The 26,662-nt window shown below is 45.8% G+C and overlaps 1 protein-coding gene across 2 annotated transcripts in view; it reads right to left on the reverse strand.

The window, feature by feature from the left end:
* The window catches only part of WHRN (whirlin), a gene marked incomplete at its 5' end in the record, with an annotated part of 63,032 nt that overhangs the window by 34,992 nt on the left and 1,378 nt on the right, over positions 1-26,662 (reverse strand). For both annotated transcript variants that reach the window (XM_081967233.1, XM_081967232.1), the window contains one exon: positions 6,329-6,544. In XM_081967233.1, the coding sequence (XP_081823359.1) occupies positions 6,329-6,544 (216 nt within the window). The remainder of the gene's footprint in view (positions 1-6,328; positions 6,545-26,662) is intronic.

Raw genomic sequence — 26,662 nt, forward strand, 5'->3', positions numbered from 1 at the left:
AGGACCAGAAATAACAGTGGCATCTTTTTGGATTCCATTTCCATGAGGACAAAATGATTCTTGTGGTTGTTTCCGTTTCAACCGTTGTGTATCTCCTCTTTGAAAATTCACCTGAAGGTCCTTTCTTCTCCCCAAGGTGCTTTAGCTTGATCAAAGGAAGAAGAAAGGGGAAATGATGGGGGCAGAGAGCATTTGGGGCGAATCTGACAGCTGTTGTCCAAACCCTTTGGAGAGGGAGGGGAGACGGATTCGTACTGCAGTCCCACGATGAAAGAAAAGTCGGAACTGCTTAGTGGAGAGACCAGGATGACATGTAGAAACTGAAATCAGAAGCCAGGGTTAATTTCAGGCTTGGCACAAGGATCAGAAAGTGAAGGGATGGGGGGGGGATTTGAGAAAAAACAAGGAATAAGAGGAGACGATAACTATGGGGAAGAAGATCAGTGGAGAGTGTCCTTCCCTTGAAGGAACGACTGCGAAAAGAACATCAGTTCTTGCCTTTATTTGTTTGTTTGCAAATATGTTCCAGTTGTCTTGCTGAGTCATGCTTCTGCTGATACTGTCAACTTTCTCTCTCCCTCCCTTCCTCCTTCTCCCCCTCTCTCTTTCTCCCTATCTTTCGGTCTCTCTCTCTCTCCCCCTCTTTCTCCTCCTCTCTCTTCGTCCTCTCTCTGTCTCCTCTCTCTTTCTGTCCCACTCCCCCCCTCTCTCTTTCTATCCCTCTCTTCCCCTCTCTCTGTACTCTCTCTTTCTATCTTTCTCCCCCTCTCTCTGTCCCCTCTCTCTTCCCCCTCTCTCTGTACTCTCTCTTTCTATCCCTCTCTCCCCCTCTCTCTGTCCCCTCTCTCTTTCTCTCCCTCTGTTTCCCTCTCGCTCTCTTTCTGTCCCTCTCTCCCCCTTTCTCTTTCTGTCTCACCTTCCCCCTCTCTTTCTCTCTCTCTCTCTCTCCCTCTCTCTCTCTGTCCCCCTCTCTCCCCTTTTCTCCCTCTCTTTCTCTCGCTCCCCCACTCGCTCACTTTCTGTCCCTCTCTCTCCCCCCTCTTTCTCTCCCTCTGCCCCTCTCTCTCTCCTCCTCTCTCTGTCCCTCTCTCATCCCTCTCTATTCCTCTCTCTTTCTTTCTGTCCCCCCCTCCCTCTCACCCTTTCTCTCTCTCTTTGTGTCCCTCTCTCTCTCCCTCTCTTCCTCCCCTCGTTCTCCCCACCCTCATGAGCACACACAATCTTTGATTTGGAAGGCGACAAAACACAAGCTTTTTTTTGCCATTAAATGCTCTTGCTGAGTATCGGCAATAAAGGAAAGAAGGGAGGGTAAAAAAGGCAACTTCCACCCCCCCCCCCTCGGGTTTCTAATGGCTTTTTATCTCCCTCTCCTGCTCCGAGGGCTGATGGAACTGTATACATTTAGTTTTGCATAATTATGCAAATGACCTTTATTGGAGGCTTGCAAATAGAGCTTTTTGTGCCTTTCCCTGGCAATAGTACATCGCTCTGCTTTGTGGGTAATGTGAGCTAAATTCATTATCGAGTTGATTTCAGAGGAACCTATTTCAAACTGAACTCCCATCCAGCCCTAATCAATGATGGCTCATCCCTCAGGCATACAGCCTGCCCTCTCTTTAAACAGATTCCTGAATGAGCGTTCAGTTCAGATTTGTTTTACAGTTACTAAGGCTAAGATCTAATCTATGGCAAATCTAGACGGCATTCTAAAAAGCAGAGACATCACCCTGCCAACAAAAGTGCGTCTAGACAAGGCTGTGGTTTTCCCAGTTGCAATGGATGGCTGTGAAGGTTGGACCATAAGGAAGGCTGAGCGTCAAAGAATGGAGGCCTTTGAACTCTGGTGCTGGAGAAGACTCCTGCATTGAGTCCCTTGGACTGCAAGGCCATCCAACCGGTCAGTCCTAGAGGAGATCAACCCTGACTGCTCTTTAGAAGGCCAGATCCTGAAGAGGAAACTCAGATACTTTGGCCACCTAAGAAGAAGGAAGGACTCCCTGGAGAAGAGCCTCATGCTGGGAACGATGGAGGGCAAAAGAAGGGGACGGCAGAGAAGGAGGTGGCTGGATGGAGTCACTGAAGCAGCCGGTGTGACCTTAAATGGACTCCAGAGGATAGTAGAGGACAGGAAGGCCTGGAGGAATGTTGTCCATGGGGTCACGATGGGTCGGATAGGACTACACAACTAACAACAACGAACACTAAGGACAGTTGCAGGAATTGGGTATGTCCAGTTTAATGAAGAGAAGTACTAGGGGAGAAATGACAGCAGTCTTCCAATATTTGAGGAGCTGCCACAGAGAAGAGAGGGTCAACTTATTCTCCAAACCACCTGAGGGTAGGACAAGAAGCAACGGATGGAAACTAATCAAGGAGAGAAGCAACTTTGAATTAAGGAGAAATTTCCTGACAGTTAGAATAATTAATCAGTGGAATAACTTGCCTCCAGAAGTTGTGAATGCTCCAATACTGGATGTTTTTAAGAAGATGTTTGTTCACCATTTGTCTGAAGTGGTGTAGGGTTTCCTGCCTGAACACGGGGTTGGACTAGAAGACCTCCAAGGTCTCTTCCAACTCTGCCATTCTATTGTATTCTCTGCTAGGGGGTGACAGGATAGCAGGCTTCCAATATTTGAGGGGCTGCCACAAAGAAGAGGGGGTCAGCCTATTCTCCAAAGCACCCGAGGTCAGGACAAGAAGCAATGGATGGAAATTAATCAAGGAGAGAAGCAACTTTGAATTAAGGAGAAATTTCCTGACAGTTAGAATAATTAATCAGTGGAATAACTTGCCTCCAGAAGTTGTGAATGCTCCAATACTGGATGTTTTTAAGAAGATGTTTGTTCACCATTTGTCTGAAGTGGTGTAGGGTTTCCTGCCTGAACACGGGGTTGGACTAGAAGACCTCCAAGGTCTCTTCCAACTCTGCCATTCTATTGTATTCTCTGCTAGGGGGTGACAGGATAGCAGGCTTCCAATATTTGAGGGGCTGCCACAAAGAAGAGGGGGTCAGCCTATTCTCCAAAGCACCCGAGGTCAGGACAAGAAGCAATGGATGGAAATTAATCAAGGAGAGAAGCAACCTGGAGTTAAGGAGAAATTTCCTGACAGTTAGAAAAATCAATCAGTGGAACGACTTGTGTCCAGAACTTGGGAATGCTGGAAGTTTTTAAGAAGAGGTTGGACAATCATTTGGCTGAGATGGTACAGAGTCTCCTGCTTGAGCAGGGGGTTGGACTAGAAGACCTCCAAGGTCCCTTCCAACTCTGTTCCTCTGTTAAGAAAGATTAAAGACAGATGCTGACTTGGGCCGTTATACCTCTTAAGGACTTCTCGTCTATTTATAATATCATTCCTGGATTCAAACAAAAGCTAAGGCTTATAAAAATAAAAATTCACTGCTGTCCGTCACCGATTGATAAATGTGCTTGGAAAAAAATGTCACCTCCCGTAAACATTTTTATGACTGATCAGTCACGCTGCAGTTTTGGGAGCTCAGCTCCAGAACATCTCTTTTGCCAAGCAGGACTGGAAAATCCTATTGCACTTTTTGGAACAGGGATGAGAATACGGTGAATGGAAGAACAAAGTCTTACGGGCATTGAGGAAACGTTGACTCAGAGGGATAGACTGATCCACCTTAAGCAAACCCATTGATAAGCTCTTGCTTTCATGGCGGACAATGTGTGCGTAATAATCTTGGATGGTCTGAAACGGAAAAGGGGGAAGTGATTTTAAAGTGTGAGCACAGCTCCCTTTGGACATCCAAATTCTTTTCAAAGGAATTTGGATCCAGCATCCCAAACATTTTTTAAAAGCCGATGTTTACTTATTGGCATGACCTATAAAGTATAAACCCCAGCTCTCCTAAGGCAATTCATGGGTGTTTTTAAAAAAAACAAAACATTAATCGGGTGTAACATTATCTTTGACCATCTTAAGCTAAAGGTAAAGGTTTCCCTTGCACATACGTATGTGCTAGTCGTTCCTGACTCTAGGGGGCGGTGCTCATCTCCCTTTCAAAGCCGAAGAGCCAGCGCTGTCCGAAGACGTCTCCGTGGTCATGTGGCCGGCATGTTATAACACCCGAAGGCGCACGGAAAGCTCTTCCCTTCCCACCAAAGGTGGTTCCTATTTTTCTACTTGCATTTTTTACCTGCTTTCGAACTGCTAGGTTGGCAGAAGCTGGGACAAGTCACGGGAGCTCACTCCATTACGCGGTATGCTAGGGATTCAAACCGCCGAATTGCCGACCTTTCTGATCGAAAGTGGGACGTTGGACTACACGACCTACAAGGTCCCTGTTAATCTGTAAAGGATATTGAGACTTTAGAAAGAGTACAGAGAAGATCAACAAAGGTGATTTTAACCTGGAGGCTAAAAAAAATATGAAGAACGGTTGCAGGAACTGGGCATGGCTAGTCTAGTGAAGAGAAGGACCAGGGGAGACAGGATAGCAGTCTTCCAATATTTGAGGGGCTGCCAAGAGAAGAGGAGGTTTAAGCTATTTTCCAAAGCACCTGAAGACCAGACAAGGAACAATGGATGGAAACTGACCAAGGAGAGAAATTCAACCTGGAAATAAGGAGGAATTTATGACAGTGAGAGCAAACAACCAGTGGAACAGATTGCCACCGGAAGTTGTGGGTACTTCATCCCCTGGAGGTTTTAAAGAAAAGATTAGACAGCTACTTGTCTGGAATGGTATAGACTCTCCTGGGGGTTGGACTAGAAAACCTCCAAGGTCCCTTCCAACTCAGTTATTCCACATTGACAACAGGCGATGGGAGAGATGCAATCTTTACCTTGGCGAACGAGATGGTGAAATAGATGGAATTGAACTCAGCCAGGGAATGCACTAATATGAAATTAGATGCTCTTTTTAAAAAAAAAGACAAGACAGGACAGAAATCCTGGGCTTTAAATCCAACATCAGCCACCAACAGAAGGTTAAGAAATCTATTTAGGGCACCACTAGGGTCACTATTTTTTAATGGTAACTAGTTCTGGGGTTTAGAAGTGAAGTACTGTGGCCATTACTTAGAGAAACATTCGCAAAGTTATTTTTTTCTCTCCAAAGGATAAAAAGAAAGAAAGAGACTTGTTCGTAAGGGGGAAAAGTGCTTGGTAATCTGCCTGGCTAAGAATAAACCTCACATTTTTAACCTAGAAGATTGCAATGTCCGTTTCTAATTCTGGGAATGAGAGCTGTCACTTGAATGTGCATTTTTTTTTTTTGCATTTTACGCTTGAGATAAAGGACAGAGAAGAACGTTTGACGTCAATCCTGAGCAACCTTCTCAGGTGGAATTGAGGTCTCGGGAGCCTACTCAAATAGGGGAAGGTGTTGTGGCCCGACAGAGACCAGCGGAGTTGGCAGCAGATTCGGATAGTGAGGAGGGTTGGGGAGGAAGATGGGCCAGTCCTGGAGTCTGGGGAAGGCTCTGATGAGGGCTCTGTGTCGGAGGCAGAGAAGGGGCCAAGGCCGTCTGACAGTTATCAGCTGCCTTCAGAGTCAGACATCAGTGAGGCAGAAGAACATCTGGAGCCTGTTCCCAGTGTGCGCATGCACAGAGTGGCCAGAGGAAGGGAACAGCTAAAGAACAGGGGTCGACTTGGGAGGAAGTCCACAGGTGGACGATGAATGACCCCTCCCAGAGGAAATAAAAGAGGGGAGAAAGGGGAGTGGAGTTTGCAGGAGACCATTAGTTCGCTTCATTGGTTCATGACTCTCCGAGACTCCTGGCCAAGTTCTGCAGCTATCCGCCTGGCAGCTCTCCAAGCCAGATAAGGTCTGTGACCGTAAATCCTCCCTCGAAAGACTTTGATGGATGTGAATGAGCAGAATTCACAGTCAATTAATAAAAGAGAGAAGGAGTTTGTTTCATGCTCTCGGGAAGCCTAGATCAGAACAGGCAGGGACTCAAAATAAACCATTAATGAGTCCGTCCTTGCACCCTTCCAGAGAGAGAGAAGACACAAACTCAAGGCATGACAATAGAATACGGAGCTACTCCAGAACGAAAATGGTCCATATTTCCTTTGGACAAATGGAACACTCCATTTCAAATCCATTTCAAATGTCCAACGCAACCGGTGACCTCTGTATCAATGTGAGAAAATGCCAACCTCTCCCTCCCCAAAATTGGTAGGGTTCAACAGCTTCGTGTGCACAGCAGAGTCCATTTCCTGGTCGCCCCAATTAAACCGAAGGTCTGAATCGATTTGCAAGTAGGATCTGGTTGGGGGGTGAGGGTGGGGTGTCGGTTCACACATCCCTAATCATCCCCGAGAACGGCAGTAAGAAAACAGAGCTGCTAGTCCTCACCTTTTTCTCATCCCCTTCCTGCAGAAGTTGAAGGTGGCTCCTTTTCTCGCTCGCCTTGCACAAAGAGCTACTCTGGTGCTGGATCAAGCCGAATGGGGGAGAGACACTTCGGCCTTGGGGATCCACCCAGGTGTAGATGTGGTTGGTTCTGTAGCCGCCGGGGATGCGGCCCACCGAATGGACAGTCAGGTTCAGCTTCTTGGAGCCCTTGAGCGCCTGGGGGAGGATGTCAAAGACAAACGTTTATATCAAAAGGTGAAGTTAAGCACGAGGAAATAGGCCATTTCATTAAAAGATCACAACATTCACAGCTCCAATATTTACGTGTTAAGGAAGTGCGAATCTCAAAAAAAAAACAAAAAACACAACACCCAACAACCAACCCACCACGCTGCCTTATTTGCAAGCCCTGGGAAATTTGGGTGGCTACCGGAGCTGTTGGAAGAAATCCTGTAATATCCCGTAAGGAGAGATTCAACTTGGAAATAAAGAGAAATTTTTTGACAGAACAATCACCCCACAAAACAGAAGTTGCCTTCGGAAGTTGTGGGAGCTTCATCCCTGGAAGCTTTCAAGAAGAGACTGGACTGCCATCTGTCAGAAATATAGGTGGTACCTTGCTCAACAGTAGTAACTGTGAAAGGGATCTTGGAGTCCTAGTGAACAACCATTTAAATAGGAGCCAGCCGTGTGCAGCAGCTGCCAAAAAAGCCAACACAGTTCTAGGCTGCATCAACAGAGGGATAGAATCAAGATCACCTGAAGGGTTAATACCACTTTATAAGGCCTTGATAAAGCCACACTTCGAATATTGCATTCAGTTTTGGTCGCCACGATGTAGAAAAGATGTGGAGACTCTGGAAAGAGTGCAGAGAAGAGCAACAAAGATGATTAGGGGACTGGAGACTAAAACATACGAAGAACGGTTGCAGGAATCAGGTTATGTCTACTTTAATGAAAAGAAGGACTAGAGGTGACATGATAGACGTCTTCCAATATCTCAGGAGTTGCCCCAAAGAAGACGGAGTCAAACTATTCTCCAAAGCACCTGAGTGTAGACCAAGAAGCAATGGGTGGAAATTAATCAAGGAGAGAAGCAACTTAGAACTAAGGAGAAATTTCCTGATAGTTAGAACAATTAATCAGTGGAAAAGATGCCTCCAGAAGTTGTGAATGCTCCAACACTGGATGTTTTTAAGAAGATGTTTGTTCACCATTTGTCTGAAGGGGTGTATGGTCTCCTGCCTAAGCAGGGGGTTGGACTAGAAGACCTCCAAGGTCCCTTGCAACTCTGTTATTCTGTATTACCTGTATCATTTATTGTCTTATTTGGCTGGCTCTAAAAGCTTCGTGCCACAAAACATTATCATTTTCAAATATGGCACGGTTCAAAAAAAATCGCCCTCCGATTGACCAGAAAAATCCCTCCAACCGCAGTACAGTCAGTGCCAGGCTGTTCTTGAACAACAAACTGCACCGCCAGCAAAAAAAAAGGCAGCCAAAGTTTTGTCCTTAGAAAAGTAAAATGGCAATTAGAGAGAAATATCTAAATTAGAGGAAGGATACCAACAGGGCTCTGATTTATAATCAGCCATTGAAGTCACACCTGGTTAGTTTGAAGCCTTTTAAAAAAAAATCGAAAGGGCAGGAAATTCAATCGTCTTCGCGTTTTATTGTAGGTCAAGTTTGATTTCTCTCTGCTGGAGTATCTAAATACAGTGGTTGTCGGGATGGAGAGCTTTTAGATTTTAGGTGGGTCAAAGATCACCGCTTCTGTGTCAGGGCTGTGTGTTTCCTTGAGCAGGGAGAAATAAACTGGTTTCTTCCATATGTTGCACAATGTTGTATACAAATGATAGAAACTGCTCTTTTAGAAGGCCAGATCCTGAAGAGGAATCAAATGCTTTAGCCATCTAATGAGAAGGAAGAAAGACTCCCTGGAGAAGAGCCTCATGTTGGGAAGGATGGAGGGCAGAAGAAGAAGAAGGGGACGACAGAGGAGGAGGTGGCTGGATGGAGTCACCGAAGCAGTCGGCGTGAGCTTCAATGGACTCCAGAGGATGGGAGAGGACAGGAAGGCCTGGAGGAACGTGGTCCATAGGGGTCGCGATGGGTCGGACTTGACTTCGGAACTAACAACGAACTGATAGAAAAGAATATTTGTAGTTCAGGGTTGAACTGTGGGATCCTTGCTGCTCTCTGAATTTGGTAGGGCTTTTTTAAACAGATGTTTTATTACCCAACTAGATAACATCATCAGTTCTAGAAGAGAATGGGTATCTTATTATTATATAATAGAGAACCACCAAGAACACTCCACCCCACAGTTCTCTTCCTCCTCCTCCCCTCCCCAAATTCCCCTCCCTTCTAGCACTGATGCTGTTACCTATTTGGGTTAAGAAAAGTCTGCAAGAAAACCACGAAGCTCTGAGAGCACTAAGGACTTATCTTCCTCCTCCTCCTCCTCTCCACAAACCCCACTCCCTTCTAGCACTGATGATGTTACCTAGTTGGGTCATGAAATGTATGCAAGAAAACCACCAAACTCAAAGTCCATCAAGGACCCCACATTCCTCCTCCTCCTCTTCCCACTCACTCTCCTCCTCCTTTCAGCAAATCCCATTCCTTTCTAGCACTGATGAGGTTCCCTATTTGGGTCATGAAACATCTGCAAGAAAACCACCAAGCTCAGAGAGCACAAGGGACCCCACAGTCCTCTTTCTCCTCCTTCCCTCTCCACAAACCCCACTCCCTTCTAGCGCTGATGATGTTACCTAGTTGGGTCACGAAACGTATGCAAGAAAACCACCCAGATCAGAGAGCCTCAAGTACCCAACAGTTGAACGGTGTAAAAATACTGTCTGATTTTTTTTTTTTTTGGCTGGCGCATTTGAATAAATCTTGAATCCCAGGTACAGATCTGCCTTCAACCACTGAACCTGTTAAAGGACATCAGTCGTTTCTCTTTTTCTAACCCCAATAAATCCCAGATTTAGGGAGCTACGATGTCTTGAGCCTCTTGCAGGGAGAAGCGAGCCTACATAGAAGGTCCTTCCCCTCAAATTGTTTAAAGAAATCAGTCCTCAGTTTGCATGGCCCTATTGACAGCAACGTTGCCCTGGTTTTTTTTTACTCCTGATAGAATTCGGATTGCTCATCCAGAAGTCCTCTAGGCCCATCCCCTCTGCCCAAAACCACACGGCCATCTTTCTTGCTAGGAAATTCTCATCACCTGGCTGAGCCGCCGGGAACAAGATAAATCAAAAAAAGGCTAACAGCCAGATGGATTTCATTAGTCCATTGATTTCTTGTTTTAATTATGTGTCAGATAGGCTACCCTGTGAGCAAATGGCTGTTGCTGTTGGTTTTTAAAAAAAAGGAGAGGGGGGAAAGAGAGGCAGACAGATGAAAAAGGATTGGATCCGGGACATGATTAAAAAAAAGAAAAAAACAAGACACACTTCGAGAAATTGTCCCTGCATATAAACACGGTGTGTGTGTTTTCCCCCCCCCCAGCTCGCTTTTCACCCTGTGGAGTTAGGCTGACAGCAAACGGCTGGCGGTTTTATTAGCGGGCTCGGTGATGCCTTGCTGCATTTGGTGGAATCAAGGGCCGTGACATTAACCATCTTTCCCGCAGATGTCAAACAGCATCTCCACGTTAAGCGGACTAGCGGTCAACTCCGACCCAGGGCAGTGAACAGTTTATTGTTAAGACGGCGAGCAAATTGCGAACCGCTTGCTCTTTTTCCCGGGGGTGGAATGCTCTCGGGGTTTCCAAATTATCAGAAGGTTGCAAAGAACAGCAATGTATGTATGTATTTATGCGTGCACGTGTGTGTGAAAAAAAGAACGCGGCTCGAATCCCTAGCGCCGCGTAACGGAGCGAGCTCCTGTGACTTGTCTCAGAGCTTCTGCCAACCGAGCAGTTGGAAAGCACGTCAAAAATGCAAGTTGAAAAATAGGGACCACCTTTGGTGGGAAGGGAACAGCGTTCCGTGCGCCTTCGGCGTTGAGTCATGCCGGCCACATGACCACGGAGACGTCCTCGGACAGCGCTGGCTCTTCGGCTATGAAACGGAGTTGAGCACCACCCCCTAGAGTCGGGAATGAGTAGCACATATGTGCGAGGGGAACCTTTACCTTAACCATGTGTGTGTGAATGGAGGAAGGAAGGAAGGGAGGGAGGGAGGGAGGGAGGGAGGGAGGGAGGAAGGGAGGAAGGAACCAACTGTCAGCACTGGCCTCCAATTCTCTGGGATCCTGCTCTACTGGGGTGGGAGGCATCTGAAGGTGAGAATGGTACCAATAAAGAAGAATATATGTAGGTCAGGGATGAAATGAGGGGTCCTTGGTGCTTGCTGAGGTTGGTGATTTTCTTGCAGACGTTTCAATACTAAACTAGGTAAGATCATCAGTGTTAGAAGGAAGTGGGGTTTGCAGGGAAGAGGAGGAGGAGGAGGAGGAAGAAGAAGAAGAGGAGGAGGAGGACGAGGAGGAGGATGGCTTTGGGGTCCTTGGTGCTCTCTGAGCTTGGTTTTTCTTGCAGATATTTCATATTTCCAAACTTAAATGTCCCATCCACACCATGCATCGGTCCATATATCCTTATATATCTTGGTTTATATTACTTTGCTCCGAGCTAAAATGCCCCAGAGTTATTGTAGACAGAAAAAGAAGCGGCTTTTAACCTCCTAATCATTTTTCTTCTCCTTTGGATAACAATAGAATGACAGAGTTGGGAGGGACCTTGGAGGTCTTCTAGTCCAACCCCCTGCTTAGGGTGCACTCGGATGCTTTGCGGAATAGCTTGACTCCCTCTTCTTTGTGGCAGCCCCCGTACATACTGCTACCATTTTCTTGCCAAAGTCTTGCTCAAACACCGAAACTGAGGAACAATGTATATATTTTGGAAACCTGTTATTTAGGTCACCTCTTTCCCTACTCGTTCCAGGTGTCAGAACTGGCACGCTTTCTTTGTGTGTGTGTGTGTGTGTGTGTAGTTTCTACTCTTCAGATCTCTACCTCCTTAGGATCTGTCCACCCTGCTAATATTTTCTTTATTCTGCAAATAAATCGATAGCCACGAAGCGCGGAATGTTTTCTGGGCTTGTTGAACTGAGGCTCTTATTCTTCCTGCCACACAGAACCAAAGGGTGCCCTCTTTTAGCAAAACAAGCGATTTAGTCCAATGAACCCCGTGAAGCTTCCCTACGGCTCCGACATTGATCCGGTTGGGTAATGAATATTGATCTCTTCGCACACTCACATTCCTAAGGAAGGAAAGAAACGTGCTTTGATCCATCAACAAGCCCACCCAGGGTTGGTTGGAGAAAGGAAGTTGAACCACCATAAAGCGTGGTTCAAGCAGGCTTAACAGGTTTAACAGAGTTGGAAGGGGCCCTGTAGGTCATCTAGTCCAACCCCCCCGCTCAAGCAGGAGACCCTACACCATTTCTGACAGATGGCAGTCCAGTCTCTTCTTGAAAGCCCGCAGGGATGAAGCTCCCACAACTTCCGAAGGCAACTTCTGTTCCATTGGGTTGATTGTCCTCACTGTCAGAAAGTTTCTTCTTGTTTCTAGGTTGAATCTCTCCTTGGTCAGTTTCCATCCATTATTCCTTGTCTGGCCTTCAGGTGTTTTGGAAAATAGCTCGACACCTTCCTCTCTGTGGCAGCCTCTCAAATATTGGGACACTGATCTCCTGGTCCTTCTCTTCTCTAGAATAGCCATGCCCAGTTACTGCAACCATTTTTCATATGTTTGAGCCTCCAGTCCCCTCATCATCTTGGTTGCTCTTCTCTGCACTCTTTCTAGAGTCTCAACCTCTTTTTTATAGTGTGGTGGCCAAAACAGGATGCAGGACTCTAGGTGTGGTCTTACTAGGGCTTTATAGAGTGGTTTTAGTACCTCCCTTGATCTTGATTGTATCCCTCTGTTAATGCAACTTAGGATTGCATTGGCTTTTTTGTCTGCTGGCTCCTATTTAGCTGGTTGTCCACTAAGACTCCAAGATCCGTCTCAGAGTCGCTGCTATTAAGCCTGGTCTCGCCCAGTTTGTATGTCTACTTTTGGTTTTTCTTACCTAAGTGTAGCTTGTTCAGCTTTATCTTATACGCAGTTTGGGAGAGTGTCTGATGGATGCAACAGAATGACAGAGTTGGAAGGGACCTTGGAGGTCTTCTTTATGCAATCCGTTGCTCAAGCAGGAGTTCCTAGACCATTTCAGATCAATGGTTGTCCAATCTCTTCTTGAAAACCTCCAATGTTTGAGCACCTACAACTTTTGAAGGCAAGCCATTGTACTGAAACAATCAATCAGAATAGACACGGAAGGGACCTTGTAGGTCCTCTAGTCCAACCCCCTGCTGAAGCAGTAGATCCTAGACCATTTCAGATCAATGGTTGTCCAATCTCTTCTTGAAAACCTCCAATGATGGAGCGCCCGAAGCATCTGGAGGGAAGCCGTTCCACTGATTAATTGTTCTCACTGTCAGGAAATTTCTCCCTATTTCTAGGTTGGTTCCCTCCTTGATTAGTTTACACCCATTGTTTCTTTTCTGGTGCTTTGGAAAATAGGTTGACACACACACACACACACACGGCTCTTATTTGTGGCAGCCCCTCAAATATTGGAATACAGAGTAACCGAGTTGGAAGGAACCCCAGAGGTCTTCTAGTCCAACCCAATGCTCAAGCAGGAAACCCTATACCATTTCAGAGAAATTCTGTCCAATTTCTTCTTGGAAATCTCCAGTGATGAAGCACCCAAAACCTCTGGTGGCAACTTCTGTTCCACTGATTAATTGTTCTCCCTGTCAGGAAATTTCTCCCTATTTCTAAGTTGGTTCTGTCCTAGATTAGTTTCGACCCGCTGCTTCTTAGAAATATATCAGAATGCAACTCTCCTCGACCATTACCAGCCCTGGATTGCCAGCTGGCGAGAACCAGAGTTGTTCCCCACCATTTCTGATCTTTGAAAGCTGATAATTTTATTTATTCTCTTGCATAAGGCTTGGACTACTTTATTAATTTATCGAGCTTTGTATCCCGATCGCTCCCGGTTCCTACGCTTCTTTTATTTTGCTCACTTGTTCCATTTGTAAGGCTGCCTAATTGCAAACCGCTTAAGGCAGCGGGCAAGAAGAATTAGCAACACATCACAACAAACAAAACAAACCCAAGAAGGGAAGTATTCCTTTTTTTTAGGGTTTTGCATATTGCCAGGGAAATGCAAAACACTTGAAATCCTTTAACCATCCAGCAAGTGTATAAATAATCCTGGCCAAGACCCACCTAGCATAGCTAAGCTTTTAAAAGCTTTCCTTAAAGGACCACTGTACAAATCTTAAGAGGAGTGGCAGCTGGGAAGACAAAACCTTCAGAGTCACAACTCTTCTGCTTCTCTTAGGTGGGGATTTGTCACTTGAGATGAATTCTTGCAGCCCTCGACTTGTGAGATGGGTCTTTTAGTCTCTGGGCAATTTAAAGGTCATCAGGATCAGCCTTCGCCTTCATCTGGGACTTTTATTCCAACAGCAGCGGGTGGATTTTGCAAAAGGTCACTCCGTCCCTCAGCCAAAGGAACATTACAATAATTACAGGGAGATTTGATTTCGAAAAGAAAGAAAGAGAGAGAGAGAGAGATGTTGACATGGCGGAACCAGCCTATGAGATGAGCCTTCCAAAAGAACATTGTTGAACAAACGGGCTTCGAGAAGGAAACCACAACAAAAATAACAGCAAAACAGCCTCCAAGCAGTGCACCCAACACTCGTCACAGGGAGTTGCAGCAAAGGATGCACAATAACTAGCCCAATTAATGACAGAGGCAGCTACCGAAGAGTCTTCTGCAGTATTTATCGACTTGGGTTTTTCAGGATGCAGTCAAGGGAAAGGGAAAGGTTCCCCTCGCACATATCTGCTAGTCGTTCCTGACTCTAGGGGGTGGTGCTCATCTCCGTTTCAAAGCCGAAGAGCCAGCGCTGTCCGAAGACGTCTCCGTAGTCATGTGGCCGGCATGACTCAACGCCGAAGGCGCACGGAACGCTGTTCCCTTCCCACCAAAATGGTTCCTATTTTTCTATTTGCATTTTTAACATGCTTTCGAACTGCTAGGTTGGCAGAAGCTGGGACGAGTCATGGGAGCTCACTCCATTATGAGGCGCTAAGGGTTCAAACCTCCGAACCTCCGACCTTTCTGATCAACAAGCTCAGTGTCTTAGCGTCCCGGAAGCAGCAGGGTTCTCCAAAATCCCTCTTTTAAAATAACCGAATGACAGAGTTGGGAGGGGGGGGTGTCACCCACATTTTTTTGCAATTTGCAAAACCTTGGCATTTGGGGGAGAAGGAGAGCAGGTCTTGGCCACTGATATGGAAGGCACAAAGAGGGCTGGACCTTTGTCAGTAAAAGCAGAACTATCTGCGTTGGTGCTCTCTGAGCGTGGTGGTTTTTGTCCCCCCAGACGTTTCATTACCAAAGTAGGTAACATCATCAGGGCTAGAAGAGAGCAGGGTTTGCTTATTCCACTTATTAGCACCCCTCCCTCCCTTTTAGCACTGAGGATGTTACCCAGTTGGGAAATGAAATGTTGGCAAGGAAATCTCTAAGCTCAGAGTTGTTGTTGTTGTTGTTGTTGTTGTTGCTCTCCTCCTCCTCCTCCTCCTCCTCCTCCTCCTCCTCCTCCTCCTCCTCCTCCTCCTCCTCCTCCTTCTCCCTTCAAATCCCACTCCTTTCTAGAACTGATGTTGTTACCTAGGTGGCATGAAACAATTGCAAGAAAACCACCAAGCACATAAAGCACCAAGGACCTCACAGTTCTCCTCCTTCTCTCGGCAAACTCCATCCCCTTCTAGCACTGATGAGGTTACATAGTTGGGTAATGAAAAGTCTGCAAGAAAACCATCAAGCTCAGAGAGCATTGTCCCCATAGTCCTCCTCCTCCTCCTCTCTGCAAACCCCACCCACCCCCTTCTAGCACTAGTTGGGTCATGAAATGTCTGCAAGGAAACCATCAAGCTCAGAGAACACTAAGAAACCGACACTCCTCCTCCTCCTCCCTGCAAAATCCATCCCCTTCTAGCACTGATGACGTTACCTAGTTGGGTCATGAAACGCCAGCAAGGAAACCTGAAGCACAGAAAGCACCAAGGACCCCCTGAACTACAAATCTTCTCTTCTAACAGAACGCTTTGGCTTCCCTTAGAGAATTCTTGTGAGGTTCATTCTTTGCATTCCTTGGCTGCTGTTGTACATGAAATATTTACATCACATACTTCAAGTGGTCACCTTCTTCAAGCCCTCCATTCCCCCCCTCCCCCAGCCCGTCGCTCATTCGCCTTCCTCCCCCATTAGTTGATTGATCCCAACTGATCGATACCCTCTCTTTTTGTTCTGATGGGCGCTTAAGGCAGCCAGCCGCGTTTCAAACCCAGGCAGAATATAAAAGGTTTGTCAGTGAGACTAAAATGAAGAATCGATACTTTGCCAAGAAGCTGCACTTTTAGAAACACACGGGGGGTGGGGGTGGGGGAGAGAGAGAGGAAAGAGGGAGTGAGAGAAAGAAAGAGGGAGTGAGGGAGAGAGGAAAAAAGAGGGAGAGAGAAAGAAAGAGGGAGAGAGAGAGAGAGAAAGAGAGAGGGAGCGAGAGAAAGAAAGAGGGAGAGAAAGAAAGAAAGAAAGAGGGAGTGAGAGAGAGGAAAAAAGAGGGAGAGAGAAAGAAAGAGGGAGAGAGAGAGAAAAAGAGAGAGAGGGAGCGAGAGAAAGAAAGAGGGAGAGAGAGAAAGAAAGAGGGAGTGAGAGAGGAAAAAGAGGGAGAGACAGAAAGAGGGAGTGAGAGAGAGAGAAAAGGGAGAGAGGGAGAGGAGGAGAGAAAGAGAAAGGGAGTGAGAGAAAGAAAGAGGGAGAGAGAGAAAGAAAGAGGGAGAAGGAAAGAGAGAAGAGAGAGAGATGCTAAGGAAACTCCCTAAGGGGACTTTTAGTGGTATAAAAGTTAGCTACCCACCCCTCTCCTAGAAAAATGAGATATTTTAGGAAATATTAAAAGGGCAAAATATTTCCCCTAAAAGGGAGGCAGAAACTCCTCCCCCTGCTTTTGTCAATGGGCCATTAAGGCCTGAGCCAGTCTATTCTACCTAACAAAGATCTGCCCCCTTCAGGCACAGCCATAATAGAAATCCCAAAGCCCTTTCATTACATCATCACCCAGCAAGGCTCAACCAAGCCTGGGACTCAGGACAGGCCTACAGAGTTGCCCCTGCATGGCCCCACGGGAGTCTTGACAACCAATCACAACACAAGCTCAAATTCAAAAGCCCAACAGAGGGCGTAAAACCCGGGGCACCCTCTCTCCTTTTTATTTGGCCCAGCATCTCAAGCCCGGTGGTCCTGCCCACCATTAAACCATCTTTCCAAGCAGCCTCCATGAACCCAGTGTCTCCCCCCCCCCCCAACTTGGAATTGAACCCAACAGTGGCTCGGGAAAGCGGGCAAAAGAAGCTCATTTTCTGGAGGTGAGCCTCCAAACCGAAAGTCCACATTCACAACCGCTCTCCTGCTATTCTTAATAACTAGCCTCTTTCACGAGAAGAGAAGGAGGCGCCTTGGCGAACCAGCTCTGAAAGCCTTCTTAGGCTTTTAAAGGTTTTTAAAGGTTACCACCAACAATTGAGCCTTGGCAGCAACCGGCAACCGGGAACATATTTCTATTACAAATTCAGGCATGGTATAATCCCTTCTACCCTCGGGTGGTTAAGTGCTTAGCAGTTCACATCTCGCTCGGTTGCAACCGCTGGGAACTTTTCAAGGGTAGCCCCATGTAGGGCGAGCCATTGAGAAGATCAGATGTTCGGTTGACTTGCTTGAGTAAACGCCCCGAGCTGTCATTCTTAGCATTGTTCAAAATGGCAAAAAAGGAAGGGGGGAAAAAAAAACTAACCCCCCAAAACGAAAACTCGGTTGCAGAGTATAGCTCCAAGAAAGCTCCAGATGTAATTTGCTGTTGTCGTTGGGCAGATTTGGAAGTCCTGCTAAGCTGTCGTAAAGGTTCGAAGTGGGAGCAGGGTTTGAAATGCAGCTGTTTCGGATAGGTTCTGGTAGTGGAAATTTGGAGTCGTTTGGAGAACCAGCAAATACCATTTCTGGCTGGCCCCAGAGTGGAGAGGGAATGAGGATTTTGCAGTATCCTTTCCCTGGAGTGGGGAGGGAATGGGGATTTTGCAGTATCCTTTCCCTGGAGTGGGGAGGGAATGGAGATTTTGCAGTATCCTTCCCCCTGCCACTCCCACCAAGCCACACCCACAGAACCAGTAGTAAAAAATTTTGAATGTCACCATTGAGTGACGGCTGTTCCGACCCAGGCTTCCTTAGAAAGCAAGAATCAAAGTCTTGGTCCCGACAAAACCTCTTTTATTTACACGACTGTGAATTCCTTTCATTCACAAGTCAGCAAGACTTTAGCAAAGAGTCGTTCAGAGGAATGTTTATCCACACGCACCTTATCTCGCTTGGAGAGCTGCCAGATAACTAGCTTCCAAACACAGGGAAAAGCAAAAATTGGCACAGAGTCTCTTATAATCACAGAACTTTCCGGACCGAAGGAACGAATTGTTTCCTGCAAAAGCCCCCTCCCCATTCGCTACTCTTTTGTTTCCTATGGGAGGGGCCAATCACCTCCGAGGTGTGGCTTTACTCTTAAGCTGACCCTGCTTTCTTAGTTATTCTTGTCTTCTGGCAGCTCTGCGCATGCGCACACTGGGAACAGGCTCCAGCTGTTCCTCTGCCTCACTGCTGTCTAGCTCCCTCTCTGCCTCCGACGCAGAGCCCTCGTCTGAGCTTTCCTCAACTCCCAGGACTGGCCCATGTTCCTCCCCAACCCTCCTCACTTCCCGACTCTTCTGCCAGCTCCACTGGCTGCCGGTGGGCCACAACAGCGGAGAAGGGAGCCGTAACAAGCCAAAATACTTTTTTTCCCTTTTGCTGATGGAAAGCAAAGCGCCCTGGATAGCTTTTAAAAGACTTAGGAGTGGTGACCTCAAGATGTTGATCCGCGTAGCAGTCGGAATGAACAACGGAGAGGCTGCCTCTCCTTTTAAAATTTGTTTTGGCTACTTCCATTAAAAGAGGCATTCATCATATTGATTGGAGAGCCGAGTTAAACTGGTGTTCAGAATATATAAGCAGAAACCACCAGGGCTCGGCAACTGTGAAATACGAGTTTAATATCTTGTAGCAATAAATTTTTTTTCCCTGGGCTAAGAATACTTTGAACTCTGGTGCTGGAGAAGAAGACTCCTGCATTGAGTCCCTTGGACTGCAAGGCGATGCAACCAGTCAGTCCTAGAGAAGACCAACCCTGGCTGCTCTTTAGAAGATCCTGAAGAGGAGACTCAAAGACTTTGGCCACCTAAGGAGAAGAAAGGACTCCCTGGAGAAGAGCTGAATGCTGGGAATGATGGAGGGCAAAAAAAGAAGGGGACAGCAGAGAAGGAGGTGGCTGGATGGAGTCACCGAAGCAGCCGGTGTGAGCTTCAATGGACTCCAGAGGACGCTAGAGGACAGGAAGGCCTGGAGGAACATTGTCCATGGGGTCGCGATGGGTCAGACACGACTTCACAATTAACAACAAAAACAAAAGAATTTGCAGCTGGTAAACGAGAAAAGCAAACCTTGTTACAGATGTTGACTAACTACTTCTTCTTCCTCCTCCTCCTCCTCCTCCTCCTCCTCCTCCCCCTCCTCTTTTTCTCCTCCTCTTCCTCCTCCTTCTTATTCCTCCACCTCCTCCCCCCTCCCTTCTAACAACGATGATTCTACCTAGTTGGGTCATGAAACATCTGCAAGAAGATCACTAATGGACCCCACAGCACCATAGATCCCACCCCCCGCCTCCTCCCCTTTCCGCAAACTCCACTCCCTTCTAGCACTGATGATGTTATCTAGTTGGGTCATGAAATGTCTGCAAGAAGATCACTAATGGACCCCACAGCACCATAGAGCCCATCCACCTCCTCCTCCCCTCTCCGCAAACTCCACTCCCTTCTAGCACCGATGATGTTATCTAGTTGGGTCATGAAATGTCTGCAAGAAAACCACCAAGCTCAGAGAGCACCAAGGAGCCCAACAATAATACCATGGGGTGCTTGCTTATAACTCTTCAAGAAACTCTGGAGGTTTCTTGGATCCTCATCAGATGAAAAAAAATAATTCAGTGGCTAAGACGCTGAGCTTGTCGATCAGAAAGATCGGCAGTTCAATGGTTTGAATCCCTAAAGAGAGCTCCCGTGACTTGTCCCAGCTTCTGCCAACCTAGCAGTTCGAAAGCACGTTAAAAATGCAAGTAGAAAAATAGGAACCACCTTTGGTGGGAAGGGAACAGTGTTCCGTGCGCCTTCGGGCGTTTAGCCATGCTGGCCACATGACCACGGAGACGTCTTCGGACAGCGCTGGCTCTTCAGCTTTGAAACGGAGATGAGCATCGCCCCCTAGAAGCGGGAAGGACTAGCACAGATGTGCAAGGGGAACCTTGACCTTACCAAAGACCAGGCCAATTATTATTATTATTAATAATAATAATAATTTTAAAAAAGCTCTCATCGAAAAAGCTGAATGGTTCTCCCGCTCTGGCTTTGGGTCCATGTCCTTCATCCACCTTGCTGCTGTGTCACGGCCTTCCTCCCCCTTAGCAATATAATTCCTGACGCCAATTCTTGGATGTCGCTAGGTAGCTAATCCCAGCCAATCAGAGAATAAATGCGATGGTTTTGCAGTGCTATGCAGCCAACCAGAGTTGGGAAAGTATCAGAGAGGGGAAAAACATAGCAGATGGAGACTGTAGGGTAATCATTCTTGGACCGCAGTCCTCCAGGGTCTGATTTTACAAGCATGTCTGTCCAGTTCAGGGGGGAATCTTTCTCTCTCTCTCTCAAACTGCTGACTTGGGGAGGAAGGTTGTTGAAACTGCCGGCGTCTGTTCTAGAATAACGATCTCGGCAAACCCTCGGGCTGCCTGTTTCAGCTAAACTCCAGGGTTAAACATTGGATCTTATTTTCTTTTTGGATACTTGAAAAACACGGCCTAGGAAACTCAGGTTAAACAAGCCATGTCCTCACTGAAGTCCTGGGTGGGAAAGATCTCGCAAGAGGTGGCCACTGCGTTCTCATTTGCAATCTTGCCGGTTGTGGAGATTTATGCTGGAAGACTTCAGAGCAAAGGGCTCTCTAATGGCATGGGGGACGTTTATTCCAAAGGAGAGGGGAGGGGACGAGGTCCTGTCACTTAAAGATGGAGATTAGGATAGATAGATTGAGAGATGATAGAGAATGGATGAATGGACAGATGGATGGATGGATGGATGAAAGATAGAAAGACAGATAGAGAGAGTGACAAACATAGGGATAGAAGATAGCTAGCTAGCTAGAATGGATGGATGGATGGATGGATGGATGGATGGATGGATGGATAGATAGATAGATAGATGACTAGATAGAAAGATAGCTAGATAGGTGACAAACATGATGGAAGATAGCTAGATAGTGATAGATAGATAGATAGATAGATAGATAGATAGATAGATAGATAGATAGATAGATAGATATAGACAGACAGACAGAAAGAGAAATGGAAGAGCTCGTACAAAAATGCCAAAGCCAACAAACCACTTAAAGGCTTCCTTAAATATGTAGGCTCAACTACAGAGAAGGGTGTGGATGGAATGGCCCACAACTACAACTACGCCAATTAATCTGAAGAAAGATATCTTTGGTTCTCTCTTAAGTCTTCCATTCTTCAGTTCTGCTGTTACAACAGCGAGAAAGCCTTCTCTTTGTGCTCTGCACAATTTTATAAAGCGTTAGGATATTTTATCTCCCTCTTTAAAGAAGCTTTCTGTTTTCTTTAAAAAATATATATATATAATGCTGCTGTTTTAACAAAGCTGGGAAGAAACTAGATTAAAACTGAGGACGTTAATGGCTTCTTTTCAAGGACACTTTCTGAAGTGGGAAGCCTATTCTAACATTTACATCTGCTTTCTTCTACTGGGAGCTGTAGAATACTCTAATAATTTCTCATTGGAGAGAGAGAGAGAGAGAGAGAGAGAGAGAGAGAGAGAGAGAGAGAGAGAGGGAGAGAGAGAGAGAGAGAGAGAGAGGACAGTGCAATTACTTTACTCAGTTTTATGGTTTTCAAAAATAAACAATGAGAGCTCCTCAGAAAATCGTACTCTAAAAAGATGAAAAAAAAGAAGGTTCAACCAATTTGACATCACCTTTGTCAGTTCAATTGATTGACTTTAAAGAGAAGGAAGGAGAGAGAGATGAGGAGGAAGGAAGGGTCAGAGAAGGAAGGGAGAGTCAAGGAAGGGAGGGAGAGAGGGAGGGAGGGAAGGAAGAGAGAGAGATGTGAAGAGGAAGGAAAGAAAGAAGGAAGGAAAGGAGAGAGACAGATGTGAGGAGGGAGGAAGGAAAGAAGGAAGGAAGGGAGAGAGATAGATGTGAGGAAGAAGGGAAGAAGGAAGGGAGGGAGACATGTGTGGAGGAAGGAAAGAAGGAAGGAGGGAAGGAAGGAAGGAAGGAAGGAAGGAAGGAAGGAAGGGAGAGAGACAGATGTGAGGAGGAAGGAAGGAGGAAAAGAGGGAAGGAAGGTAATAGAGAGGGAGGGAGGGAAGGAAGAGAGAGAGATGTGAAGAGGAAGAAAAGAAAGAAGGAAGGAAAGGAAAGAGACAGATGTGAGGAGGGAGGAAGGAAAGAAGGAAGGGAGGGAGACATGTGTGGAGGGAGAGAAACAGATGTAAGGAGGAAGGAAGGAAGGGAGAGACAGATGTGAGGAGGAAGGAAGGAAGGAAGGAAGGAAGGAAGGAAGGAAGGAAGGAAGGAAGGAAATATTTGCAACTCTTCGTGTGAGATGGGACTCAGCTACAATAAGTGGCAATTTTAAACAATCTTTGATTTTGTAAACCAAATACATCCCTGATTAATACTTGGATCAGAGATCACCAGAAAGACTTATGGCTCTAGGCCAAGCTCAGAACTAAGAAACAAAAAGAGAAGATTCTGGAGGAAAAAGATAAATCAATTCCACTCGTTGCAAAGGAAACTACTAAGGGACGTGTTTTTTGATTCCTCGGGATTTGAACTCCGTTCAAAGAAAGATACGTATTTCTATTTTCCGTCCATTAACAAGGACGGAAAACTTCTGACGAGAGAGAACCATCTGTCCTAAATCCTTGTTCTATTCCCAGGAAGGATTCGGATGCCACAGATATTGGAACAAAGGGTCAGGAATTTTTTTAAAAAAATAATGATTTCTAATGTTTTTATTTTCTAATAAAAAAAAAATAGACCCCCGAGCTGATTCAATTACTTAGCAGAAATTGGATGAAAGAACATATGCTCCGCGATATACTGATCGGGCTTGCCAAGTATTTTACATAAACGCTAATTGGCAAAAAAAAAGAAGAAACCCACCACCTCAACGTTAAAGAGGAAAAAGCCAATGTAATTATTGCTAGCACTGAGCGAATTTGGGCCTGGAAACGAGAGGACAAATGACTCAAGATTATCCCGATAATTCATTCTTGTGCCTTTCCATCAAGCCTGGCTATCCATTATGTCTTTTTTCCATCTTGTTGGTAGGGAAGGAGATTTTCATACCAGCATTGCTGCAAAATGTGGGATTTTTTCCTATTAAACATCCTGTCCTGCCTCTTGAGATAACGGAAATTGCTTTCCTCGCCTGGAATTAATACTTCTATCACTTCTGTACATCTGACTAAGGAAGGAATCACACACTTTGCTTCGCACCTTCTCAAGCAATTTGCCCGACCCACTAATGTCAGCGTTCCAAATAGCATCCAAAAGTAAATCAGAGTCCAAGGCAAAGCATTGCTCAAAGTTCCAATTTATTAAGAGAGCCATGTTGGCACATCTGGGAAAACTCGAATCTGAAAGCTTCCCGTTTTCCCCCACCTAGTTGAAAGTTCACGATCTTGCCCCCCACACCCACAAGTCCATCCCATGGTCCAATCTCCCACTACCATCCTGGCAGTTCCACCCATCCAATTGCAGTCAAGTGCAGAGGTGCAAAGACAAAGGATGACCTTGACTTTCTAGAAAGAATGTTGTTATGGCTACATATCGTCTAACTCTGTACGATCCCACCTTCCATTTTCCCACAATAGAAAAGGTATAGCAGAATAATAGAAAGTGTGGCAAAAGAAAAGATGGCTGCAGGCCTGACAACCAGCTGCACTGGAACACCTCGACATACGACCGTTCGTTTAGTGACCGTTCAAAGGTATGACAGCACGGGGAAAAAAGGGATCCAGGGCCCATTTTTCACAGTTGTGACCTCTGCAGCATCCCAAAGGTCTCCCAAAGGTCCCGGGATCCCCTTCCATGACCTTCTGATGCGCAAAGTCGATGGGGAAGCCCATTTCACTTAACGACCGGGTTCCTAACTTATCACCCGCAGCGATTCACTTTAACCACTGTGGCAAGAAAGGTCGCAAAATGGGGCCAAACCCACTTAACCAATGTCTCACTTAACAGCAGAAATTTTGAAATTTTTGTGGTTGTAAGTTGAGGACTGCCTGGGTTACAAAGTCAGGTCAACGGTGGACAATTCTGATTTCTATCAATGTAAATTTTTTCCCCCTTGTGATTCCTTCCTTGCAATTTTGATCTGGAACTAACTGCTCCCACTCTACCAGCAAAGAGAGGCAGGTGGGCAGTGGGTTGGACTAGATGACCTTCAGTGGACCTTTCGCTCCTGTGATTTTATGATTCTACCATGCTAGGAGCTGAGGTGGGCTCTGCATTTCTTCCTCAAGAGTTTTACATTTTGACGGAAGCGCCAGAAATGGATAGATGTACTAAAAATTGACTGGTTTGACAGATCCACCAAAATTGATTGGATTCGTGCAACATACTGTGTTATCTCCAACACACACACACACACACAAACATACACACACACACTTACATACATATGTTTTTCACCACACCTAGTTTGGTTAGTGGCAATGGGTGAAAAAGTCCCTTGATTGCTCTTTTTCAGAAGGAAAATTTGAAGAAGAAAGAAGAAAGAAGAAAGAAGAAAGAAGAAGAAGAAGAAGAAGAAGAAGAAGAAGAAGAAGGGGTCTGCTTGAATGAGAAAAAAATTCTTTCTTGTAGATATTTCATTACCAAACTAGATAGTGTCATCAGTGCTAGAAAGGGGGGATTTGTGGAGTAGAAAAGGAGGAAGAAGAGGAGGAAAAGAAAAGAAAAAGGAGAAGGAGGAGGAGGAGAAGAAGAAGAATGCATTTGCAGACCACATCAAGCCTGGACTAGAAGACCTTCAAATGGCTGGATTAACATGGCCTTCACCAAAAGATGTTCCTAGTTCACCCTTTCCGTTATAAGGCGTACCTTTCAATCAGTGTTTGCAATCCTAGGTCATACTCAAATTGCAAATCCTGAGAAGTATCAACAAGGATCTGCCGGAACACGTCTAAGGGCTTCAGAAGTAAAAACCAACTGCCGCTTTCTTGGTTGGCAAATCGAATTTCCCCATAATGTGTGAAAAGACCTTAACGGATAGGTAAGATTGATTGTACAGGGATTCTTTTTTTTACATCTTATCTTTTCCATCCTCCCCCAAAATCTAAGCTTGCCAGCTTTAAAAAAAAAACCACCACCATTAGATTAAAATTAGCTGCACTATTGTCATTGGATACTAACAATGGCTAATAGTCTGCATTTCCCCCGTACTACTGACCAACAAAATTTTAGATTCGTTCCTGAATCACGGTTGATAGAAAGACATCAGATCTTTCCCTTGAGGAAAGTGCCTTAAAAAAATAGCAAACACGATACTCCAATTTATGTCCTAACATGTAAGAAACTCAAGGAAGCCTCCATGTGAGGTTTTCCAATGCTCTTTTGCATCACCGATCTCTAAAAACAGACCTTACCAGCAAGGAAATTGGGGAGTAGGAGCAGAAGAGTGGTGGGTTTCAATTTTTTTTAGAACCTCTTCTGTAGGTGTGGCCTGCTTTGGGGGAGTGGCTTGCCAGCCATGTGACCGGGTGGGAGTGGCTTGACGGCCATGTGACCAGGTGGGAGTGGCCAACTTGTAAAATGTGGTGAAAGTCACTTAACAATGCTCTTGCTTAGCAACCAAAATGTTGGCTCAGAAACTCTGGCATTTGAAGCACGCAAGTCTTAAAGCTGTCAAGTTACAAGACCTTTGCACCCCTAACCCTTTAGAAAAAAAAAAAACCCGGGGGTGTTTAAACTTGACAGCTTTAAGACTTGTGGACTTCAACTCCCAGAATTCCTCCTCCAGTCATGTTGGCTCAGGAACTCTGGCATTGAAGTGTGCAAGTCTTAAAGCTGTCAAGTTACAAGACCCTCGCACCTCTAACTGTTTAGAAAAAAAAACCCAGGGGTGTTCAAACTTGACAGCTTTAAGACTTGTGGACTTCAACTCCCAGAATTCCTCTTCTCGATCTTCATCTTGATGATGTGCGGACGGGCGGGGGGAGGGAGCTGGAACCGTTTCTAAACAGCACTGTAGATTTGTGCAGCCTCTTCTATAAGGAGGTTAGAACTGGCAGGAACCCACCCCCGGAGCAGAAACATACTATTTAGAATATAAATGTTAGTGGTTGGAATACCTTGTAAGTATATAGATTAAATTAGATTCAATGTTTCTCTGGAAGAAAGAGATCTTTCATTCAAGTTCTTAGCACTGAATTCTCTCAGACAAGCCAGCTTCCAAATAAGAGACCATGATTCGCAGAAAACTAAGTCAACTCCTAGTCAATGCTTGGAGAAGTCAGGTGAAACCTAACGCACTCGCTAGACAACCAAGGAGAATATTTTGGCGTGCAGGGTTGAAATGAGGGGCCCTTGGTGTGCTTTGAGCTTGGATGTTTTCTTGAAGACATTTCATTACCCAACTAGGTAACATCATCCGTGCTAGTTGTCATACCTGGAAGCCATCTTTTACCTTTTGGACTTCAGGCCTGCCATGTTTTCTACCGTGGGAAAATGGGAGGGGGCTATTTTGCGAAGTGTGGGTGATACGTAGCCATAACAACATTCTTTCTCAGAAAGTCAAGGTCAACTGGCCCTGCAGCTGCAATGAGGTAGCTGGGAGGCATCTCCAGTTGGGACGGTGCATTGATTGGATCACAGGGTGGACACGTGGGTGCTGGGCAGGGACTTGGACTTTCTTTTGGGTGGGGAAAACCTGGAAAGTTTCAGATTTGGGTTTTCCCAGATGTGGCAATAGGACATCTCTAATAAAATGGAACTTTGAGGAAACTCAAGCCTCGGAGTCTTCATT

The sequence above is a fragment of the Natrix helvetica genome, assembly GCF_964273705.1.
Source record: "Natrix helvetica genome assembly, chromosome: 15".
NCBI classification, from domain to species: domain Eukaryota; kingdom Metazoa; phylum Chordata; class Lepidosauria; order Squamata; family Natricidae; genus Natrix; species Natrix helvetica.